The 10,000-nt window shown below is 52.8% G+C and overlaps 1 protein-coding gene across 1 annotated transcript in view; it reads right to left on the minus strand.

Moving 5' to 3' along the window:
• Positions 1-5,996: 5,996 nt before the first annotated feature.
• The window catches only part of kcna7 (potassium voltage-gated channel, shaker-related subfamily, member 7), a 5,544-nt gene continuing 1,540 nt past the window's right edge, over positions 5,997-10,000 (minus strand). Inside the window, exons 2-4 of the mRNA XM_056608303.1 lie at positions 9,893-10,000; positions 6,195-6,935; positions 5,997-6,110 (exon numbers count right to left, since the gene is read on the minus strand). The exon at positions 9,893-10,000 is cut by the window's right edge and continues 696 nt beyond it. Of these exons, the coding sequence (XP_056464278.1) occupies positions 5,997-6,110; positions 6,195-6,935; positions 9,893-10,000 (963 nt within the window). The remainder of the gene's footprint in view (positions 6,111-6,194; positions 6,936-9,892) is intronic.

The following is a 10,000-nucleotide window of genomic DNA, read 5'->3' on the forward strand; positions in this document are numbered from 1 at the left end:
TCCCGGTCGGTGCGGTCGCCCTCCCCCCGGTCGGTGCGCTCCCCCTCCCCCCGCTCCGTGTGCTCCCACTCGCCCCGGCCGTACCGAGCCCACTCCCCGAGACCCCGGGGCCGGGCCGAGGCCGGGTACTGCCCCCTGCCCAGCCACGACAACCAGGTACACGGACCACCGCCACCACACCAGAACCACACACACAGACACACACCTGGAGAACCAGGTACCAGGACCACCGCCACCACACCAGAACCAGACACACACAGACACACACCTGGAGAACCGGGTACCCGGACCACCGCCACCACACCAGAACCACACACACAGACACACACCCGGACAATCAGGTACCAGGACCACCACACGCTACAACCACACACTAACACACAGACACACACCTGGAGAACCAGGTACCAGGACCACCACACGCTACAACCACACACTAACACACAGACACACACCTGGAGAACCAGGCAGGTGGAGCACAACACGCTACAACCACACACACACAGACAGGGCACTGGGAGCACTGATGCATGCTGGGAACCTCTTCCCAGCATGCATCAGTGCTCCCAGTGTCCGGTCTGTTCTATTGGGGTTTAAAAGAATGAGAGGCGGGGTACAAGCTCTGATATTTTGCCGCATTTTTGTCTGTTTCTGCCAGCACTACAAGTTAACTGGATATTTTCTTCTTCCTCTCCTGCTTCTGCTTCTTCTTCCTCTCCTTCTTCTCCTCCTTCTTCTTTTTCTCTTTCTTCTCCTATTCCTCCTACTTCTTCACCTTCTCCTCCTTCTTCTTCTCCTTCTTCTTCTCCTTCATTATCTTCTTCTTCTTGCTTTTCTTTTTCTTTTCCTTCTGCTTCTTCTTCCTCCTCCTCGCCCCTCCTCCTCTTCCTCCTCCGCCACCTCCTCCTCCTCCTCCTCCTCCTCCTCCTCCCCCTCCTCCTCCTCCTCTACTCTCTTCCTCCTCTCCTCAACCTCCTGCTCCTCCTCCTCTACCTCCTTCTCCTCCCCCACCTCCTCCCCCCCCCTCCCCCCGTCCTCCTCCTCCTCCTCCTCCTCCTCCCCCTCCTCCTCTGCTCTCCTCCTCCTCCCCTCCTCCCCCCCCCCCCCCCCTCCTCCCTCCCCCCCCCCCCCCCCCCCTCCTCCCCCCCCCCTCCTCCCCCAGGTCCCCACCCTCTCCCGCTCCCACAGGGAGAGGGAGCGGGAGCGGGAACGTCTGCGTCTGGAAAGTGAGACGGAGGAGGACGAGGAGCGGGTGTTCTGCGAGGGCAGCGACGGGGAGGAGAGCGACGACACCGCCTACGACAGGAGGCACGGCCTCCAGCTGGCCGACCTGCCCTGACCCCCCCCCCCCCCCCCCCCCACCCCCCCCGCCCGGCTCCCCTCACCTTGGATCGGGGCCCCCTGCTGTGTAACAAGGTGCTGTATCCCGGGGGGCCCTACTCCCGTTTCAGTCCTGTCACGATGGTCAGCATTAGTCTTGTTAGCTTCAACGAGTTGAAAGGTGCAGTAGGCGAGTTTAAAGAGCTGTGAACGCAGCGTTTTTTGGGTTGTTTATTTTCAAAGTCTTGCTGTCTTTCGCTCTCTCTCTCTCTCTCTCTCTCTCTCTCTCTCTCTTACCCACCGCACCTTTGAGTCAAAGTATTTTAATGCACGGTATAACAGCGTCATTCTGAAGCATTAAGTTCTTCAGACATGGCAGCTGCAGCTAAGCAGGCATTGACATTTATTGGTATTTTTCAAGAGTCAGTGTAACACGTTAATTCAGCCGTTAATCAAACCATCCCAGTGTGTGGCCATGCATCAACCTTCCACCTTAGTAACGCACCCGAGCAAGCCCTCCTTTTCTCTGCAGGGGCAAAGGTCGATTGACTCAAAGAATCACAGAAATACCAGCACCATCATATAATTGAATAAAAACCTTGTATTTATTGTTATTTTTTTTATTCCTACCTCATCCCATTTTCGCATTTTCCAATTTCTTAGGATTTCCAGTGATTTCGTAGCCTAGCCTTGACCCCTTACGCCATGACCCCTAACCCCTTAAACGAGGTCATTCATAATATCGATGTTAATGATGTCACTATGTAATCTACACAGGGTTTGTGTTTGTCATCGTCTGCTACGTGAAAAAATGGTTGTTCGGTTGTTTTTTAACTCAAACGCACAACTTTCTATCCTCGTTGTACTCTTGTGTGTTTCTGAAGTAACCCTTTAGTGTCATTTGATACCGTTTTTATCATTAACTATTTATTTGTTTGCATTGCATGAAGCCCCCTTCCCCGTGTCTCCCAACGGACCTGTCTCTCATTAGGGGGTCCCAGGTCACGGCTCGACGCTTTCAAACTGATCTTACAAGTTGTGTCATACATTGTGCGTAATAAAATCCGAAGAGATTTATTTAAGCGACCCGTGTGTTCTCTGCTCTCTGACCCGAGGACGCGCCGCGGCGACGGCGTCTCTGCGGGGAAGGATTTGTCCGAACAGCGAGGGACAGACGTCAGCACAAGGGACTTTAGACAAAAAGGGAAAGAAGGAGAAAAAAATGAAATCATCCGGGACACGGGAATTACTGGAGATCCAGCTGGGAGCGGCGACACACCAGCGATTACACGCGTCACCACAAACACACGCACGCACACGTCATGACAAACACACACAAACACGCCACGTTTACACACGTTGAGAACCACACAGAGATGTAAAGGCACCACACTTAATCCTCTCAGAGGAGTACAGGGATGGCGAGGGCGAGAGACAACAGAGGGAGGGCGAGAGACAACAGAGAGAGGGGGAGAGAGAGAGAGGGGGAGAGAGAGAGAGAGAGAGAGAGAGAGAGAGAGAGAGAGAGAGAGAGAGAGAGAGAGAGAGAGAGGGGGAGACAGATGGCCAGAAAGACGTCAATCTGTCTCATTCTTCTCAGACAGCCCAGGGTGGGCCGCACTGTGGATGATTGAAAACAAGGATTGACGTCAAACACTCAGACCCCCGGGCATCAGGGCAGAGAGAGAGAGAGAGAGAGAGAGAGAGAGAGAGAGAGAGAGAGAGAGAGAGAGAGAGAGAGAGAGAGAGAGAGAGAGAGAGAGAGAGAGAGAGAGAGAGAGAGAGAGAGAGAGAGAGAGAGAGAGAGAGAGAGAGAGAGAGAGAGAGAGTGCCAGTCTGCCATCATGTTTCTGTGTGTTTCTTTTCGATGGAGAGTATTCGATTAAACCCTCTCACACAGTAAGTGGGGCCCGCTGTGTCGGTCTTCATTCTATAGAACTGGGGCTCCTGGAATCGTTACTTAAAAGGTCAAAGGTCAAACGTGAGATCACACAACCAGGTCAAGTGTCAAATGTGACATCACACGAGCAGGTCAAAGGTCGGATGTGAGATCACATAACCAGGTCACCAAGGTCAATTGGCGATCACAACAAACCCATCACTGGCGGTGTCGTAAACTTGTGACCCCACACGTATTCCCAGCCTCTCTGACCTTTTCAGACGTTGACAAAGATAGAATGGATAATAGGACTTCCACTTCTACATGTCATCTTTATTATGGAGTTCTTAATTATTTAAGACATGTGAAACATTGACAATTTTTCTAATAATGTGTTTAGTTTCCAAGTCCCTGTAGTGATGAGGGTCCACACAAGGGAAGGAGTGAATTTGGTTATCCAAATATATATTCATTCAGTAGTACATTATTAATATTTGGCTGTTATTATTGCAACGGAGGTCTGTGTTTACTTTGAACGCGTTTTCCTCACGAATATGCTGCTTGCATACCCAAAGTGAGTGGAGCCATAATCAATGTGCAGAATTACAATTACGTCACATTCAGATGTTACTCACACACCGTCGGTCTCTTTGAGAACACGACGCCATCTAGGGGCGGGGGACGTCATTACAGGAGTGCAATGGGGCGGTCGACGTTAAAATCAACCGTTAAGATTATTCCAGGAGGCACAACATTCACTCGAGGTATGCATGACAAAGAAAAGTATCTTAAATTATTTAAAGAATCGGTTCAAAAATGTAATCTTTATTTAAAAATGCAAATTGAAACAGCGTATTATCTTGTCGCTTAAACTAAACGTAAGGGGACCACTCACCAGATAACGGCCGTACACATACAAAACATTCCCAAACGCAGTGTGTTGTTTTGGGGTCGTACATTTTTGTGTCATGTACGTTAGCGTAGCACAACATAGCATGGCATAGCGTAGCATAGCATTGGCCCAAAGAGAGACATTCGCAGAGGCCTGACACCAGGGTTCTGAGAGGACATGCGTGGCATTCCCTGACTCTGGCACCTCTCGGTCAATATCACTTACCCCCTGCTACATAGGAAACATAGCGATAGGCCAAGTCACCAGCAGCACATATCCTCCGTACACACAAATGCGCACACTCACACACATTCGCACACATGCACACACCCGCACACACGTGCGCACATGCACACACCCGCACACAACACCGCAAACCCTGACACGAAACTCTTTGCGCTCAGATTCTGCCCAGTTGTACCCGGCTTCCTGGAACCATCCTCGCTGACACCCCACACTCCATCATGGAGCCCGAGTCCTCTCGCTCAAAGAGCAGCGCTCACTGCCATCATTGTGCTCATCCTCCGGGCTCCACGGTTCAACGCAGAGCGAGAGGAACACCGGACAACACAATGGTTCTGAATCATGAGGCATTCGGAGGGCTCTTTGTCGCAGTGACATACAGAGCGGGCAGGATGACCTCCTCAATGAGCCTCTGTCCAATTGGTATTTCTCGTTTATGTCCTGGGGGTGGTGTCGTTTATGTCCATTAATGGCCGTGTCTGTCTCAATGGCTCACTGTCTCGTATGTCTGACTCCTACAGTTACATTATATAAGGGGACCACTCACCAGACAACATTTTTGCTCAACAGTCCAGCGAGGTTTACCCTAGTGTGGCTCTTAGGTCAAGGAGGTGCTGGGGAATGACACATTTGTAGAGAGCCTTTTTAAACAGTGGCCACTCAAAGCGCTCTGAAATACTGCCCGACATTCACCCATTCATGCACACATTTACGGCGGCGTCAGCCACGCAAGGTGACAGCCAGCTCGTCAGGAGCAGTCAGGGTGAGGCGTCTTGCTCAGGGACACCTCGACATTCAATTAGGAGGAGCCGGGGATCGAAGTAGCAACCTCCTTGTTACCAGCCAACCCACTCGACCTCCTTAGCCACGTGCCAATAAAGAAGAGACTACAATTCACACTGTTCAAAATATAAATTTTAATCTGTTCAATGTATACAAAAAGTGATTTCAAGAAAAAAAATAGCCAAACATTATTCCGCAAAAAGGACTCAAAGCACATACGAAAGTGGGGATAGGATGGATGTACAAACAAGATAAGACACACAATAACATTCCCCCTACTGTATTCATACGGTAGCTTCATCATTGTTATTGTCATGTGACATGTTACGATCAGTGCATGTCGACGATGATGTCATATAAACAGACTAGTCCCGGTTGTTCTCCTGTGTGGGTGTTTTGGCATCGACGGTCCCCTCGTTTCCAAGGCGATCTCCTCCAACAGCGGAGGCCCTGGCGTCGGATTGCGTTACTGGCGAGAGAGAGGGCGGGACTTCCGCGCATGCTTCAGAGTTCAATGTGTATAGCGGCAAGAGAGAGGGCGGGACTTCCGTCTCCAGCTTATTGCTTTGTCAAATACTACTCGAATACCTGCGTATTTCATCTCCTTTCGCGATGGTTCCTTCCTGTCGTCCCGTTCTTGTTTTCCTCAATCGCGAAGGGTGGGGGGGGGGGGTACACTATTTACCAGGTCACAGGAAGCCAGAGAACAGAGAATGCGCTGCGGGAGACCTGGTACATCGCTGAGAGTCACAAGCCTCTCTGAGCGCCGCCCAGCTCCGACCCCACCAAACCCGTGTCCCGTCCGCACCCCTCAGCCCTCGGGGACCATCTGCCCTCTGCTGAAGAGCCCCACCCCCGGGGGGGCCCCGGCCCAGCCCCTCAGACCTGGGTGACCATGGGGCTGGTGAAGAGCCTCAGCCCCCTCTCCCGGCCCGGCCCGGCGAACACGCCCGCCAGCAGCTTCCCGTTCACCCCTGGCCCCCGGCAGCTGTCCTCGTGCGACGGCGGCGGGCGGTGGTCTCCCGAGTGCCCCGCCTCCTCGGCCCCGCCCCCCTCGCCGCCGCCGCCGCCGCCTTCCCCCTCCCCCCCCTCGCCCTCCCACACGTCCGTGTCCACGTGCTTGAACTCGGACTCGGTGTCCACGCACTCCGTCTCGCGGTGGTAGAAGTAGCTGAAGTTGGACACGATGACGGGCACGGGCAGCGAGATGGTCAGCACGCCGGCGATGGCGCACATGGAGCCCACCAGCTTGCCGCCCACGGTCTCCGGGTACATGTCGCCGTAGCCCACCGTCGTCATGGACACCACCGCCCACCAGAAGGCCTCGGGGATGCTGGTGAAGGATGTTTTCGGGTTGTCCACCTCGGCGAAGTACACGGCGCTGGAGAAGAGGATGACGCCGATGAAGAGGAAGAAGATGAGCAGGCCCAGCTCCCGCATGCTGGCCTTCAGCGTCTGGCCCAGGATCTGCAGCCCCTTGGAGTGGCGGGACAGCTTGAAGATCCGGAAGACCCTGACCAGACGGATGACCCGGATCAGCGCCAGGGAGACGGAGGGCGGGTCGCCGCGGTCCTTGGCCAGCTCTGTGCCCAGCGTCACAAAGTAGGGAATGATGGCGAAGAAGTCGATGGTGTTCATGACGTCCTTGAAGAAGTGCACCTTGCTGGGCGCGCAGAGCAGCCGCACCACCAGCTCGAAGGAGAACCAGCAGATGCACACGGTCTCCGTGATGAAGAAGGGGTCCTGGAACGGAGCGAACTCGGGCGCCACCGAGATGGTCGCGTTGGGGATGGTGGGGTGAGGGATCGTGGTGAATTGCTGGAGGGGAGGGAGGGGGAGGGAGAGGGGGGGGTGGGAAGGGAGAGGGGGGGAGGAGGGAGGGAGGAAGGGAGGGAGCGAGGGAGAGGAAGGGTTGGAGGTGAGAGAGGGGGAAACGTTGTCAATACACTCCAAGAACCAAACAGAACAATCAAACTGTACATATGAGGTGGTTGTGATCAGCGCATCAACGCACACAGTCACAATTTACCCTATCTCTGCCATCTTTGGATAATTGTTTAACAAGCGTGTATCTAATGGAATGGAATGTGAAGTAATGTAATATAATCTATTGTAATGTTATGTAGTGTAGTGTAATGTAGTGTAATGTAATGTAAGTAAAGTAATGTAATATTATATCATGTAGTGTCGCTCTGTCACAGAGGAGCGTGGGGGCTGAGGGTTCGAGGGAGGAAGGAATGCAGAGGGGGTCACCGAGAGAAGCTTTGTGGGGTCGGGGGTCACCGAGAGAGGTGGCTAATGGAGACGGACACAGCCCCCAAAACAAATGATCCTGGAGCTGGGATTATCTGGTCCTGTCATCATCGCTGGTCCCGTCCACCGGGCTGGAGTTACACCCCTCTGGCTCCTACCTCCAAGGTCAGCCTCCCACACCGGACTCTGAAGAGCACTGTTTTCCAGTCCTTATGCTGCGCTGGCATAGGTTAGCTTTGGGACGTATTAAGTGTGTATGGGCGACACTGATATTGCTGTGTATTCAAGGCTGCACGATGACATTACCAGAGCCTTTCCTCATTCTTTTGCTCGTTCCTTCAAGCATGCGTGTGTGTGTGTGTGTGTGTGTGTGTGTGTGTGTGTGTATGTGTGTGTGTGTGTGTGTGTGTGTGTGTGTGTGTGTGTGTGTGTGTGTGTGTGTGTGTGTGTGTGTGTGTGTGTGTGTGTGTGTGTGTGTGTGTGATTGACTGCATCAGTGAGTGCGTGAGTGGGGATGTGTGTTTCAATCTGTATGTGAGTGAGAGCGTGTATCATTAACGAATAACATTTGCTAATTGACTTTATGTTGTACGATTTTGTGTTGAGTTTGGCCTGGGAGGTGGTGGTGGTGGTGGTGGTGGTGGTGGTGGTGGTGGTGGTGATGGGGGTGTGGGAGGAGCTGGTGATGGTGGCGGATGTGTGGGTGATTTAGTAACGGTGGTGTTGGTGGTGGTGGTGGTGGTGGTGGTGATGGGGGTGTGGATGGAGCCGGTGATGGTGGCGGATGTGTGGGTGATTTAGTAACGGTGGTGTTGGTGGTGGTGGTGGTGATGATGATGTCGGTGTTAGAGGAGATGATGGTGTTAATGGTGGTGGTGGTGATGATGGTGGCGATGACGTAGCTGGAGCTGCTCGTGGTGTTAATGCTGGGAGTGTCGGTGGTTGGCCGTGTTGCTAGGGTCAGGTTAAGGGTTAAGCCTAGAGGTGTAAATCAGGCTGCGCTCCCTCTCGGTTACCCTCCGTGTAGCCGCGGTGATCTTTGTGCACGGAGGCTCATTTCCTTTCGGAACCGTCATCAAAAAGCCTCTTTCCATCCCTCATTCAGCGCATGACTCAGGGTTTATTAATACGCTTATTGCTGTGTGTTGATGTGTTTTGGAAGGGTTATCCTCCCTATTTATAGCCTCCAGCCATCTCTGAGGAGTAACGCGAGAAGCGCCGATTTCTCCACACCTTACTGTTGCACAACTCTCGCTCTCCCACTCTCTCCCTCTCTCGCTCCGTCTCTCCCTATCTCTCGCTCTCCCACTCTCCCACTCTCTCCCTCCGTCTCTCTCTCTCTCTCTCTCTCTCTCTCTCTCTCTCTCTCTCTCTCTCTCTCTCTCTCTCTCGTTCTCTCTCTCTGTCTCTCCCTCTCTCGTTCTCTCCCTCTCTCTCTGTCTCTCACTCTCCCTCTGTCTCACCCTCTCTCCCGTAAATGTTATTGGAGATAATTTAGAAAAGAGTCGGCCAGATGGTCTGGTCTGAGGACCACGGGGTACCGACACATCAACACTAATCTTCAAGACGCCCCTAAAGCTCTTCCATAAACTGCTCGACTCTGCCCTCTGAATATTACCTCCTGCATTCTGCGACCGCTCATTCTTTTTTAAATGTCCGGCGGGATAAACTGCTCCTCGACTGGTCCTCTCAGATTCCCTCTTATCGTCTGCCTTGATCTGTGTGAGCGCTTGGGTCGGATTTAACGACGGGGCTAAAATAATCCCTTTTATATGATCGCTGTCCTCCACTATCGCCACACACACACACACACACACACACAGGCCTCTTTTATTTAGGAATAATCTAAATGATTATCAATTTAAATATTGAACTGATCGTATCCTTGGGGGGTAATTTACAATATCAGTTGGATTCGGAAATTATTATATCACGTCGTTACCTTTACTAACTCTCCGAGCGCTAATGGCTCGATGAAAGTCATGGATAATTTACGGCCGGTTTGTTCCACTTTCAGTTCCCAAGGACTAGATACGTTCCCCAGCTGCTGCGTCTTATACATTCGTTCTGTCGTGACCGTGTGCAAACGGACACGTGCATGCCATGCGAGCTGGCTGTGTGTGTGTGTGTGTGTGTGTGTGTGTGTGTGTGTGTGTGTGTGTGTGTGTGTGTGTGTGTGTGTGTGTGTGTTTGCGTGTGTGTGGTTGTGTTTTTGTATATGTGGGTTTGTGTCTCTATGTGTGTGTGTGTGTGTGTGTGTGTGTGTGTGTGTGTGTGTGTGTGTGTGTGTGTGTGTCTGTGTGTGTGCGTGTGTGTGTTTGTGTGTGCGTTTGCGTCTGTATGTACTGTATGTGCGCGTGTCAGTGTGTTAGATCGGAGGTTGTTTACTCGTCGCCATCTTTCTCTCCCCTGCTCGCCTTCCCTCTCCGCCGTCATCAAGCCCCCCTTGAGAGGGGGTGACCTCGACTCAACCACGGCAGACCCTCACCCCCTCCCCCCCCCCCCTCCCCCCCCGCCCTCACCTCTCTGAGCTCCTTCTCCGCCCTGAACTCGGGCAGCGTCTCCAGGCAGAAGATGAGGATGGACACCACGATCACCATGACGCTGATGATGGCGATGATGCGCGCGCC

This window comes from Gadus chalcogrammus, chromosome 2, assembly GCF_026213295.1.
Source record: "Gadus chalcogrammus isolate NIFS_2021 chromosome 2, NIFS_Gcha_1.0, whole genome shotgun sequence".
Classification (NCBI taxonomy): Eukaryota; Metazoa; Chordata; class Actinopteri; order Gadiformes; family Gadidae; genus Gadus; species Gadus chalcogrammus.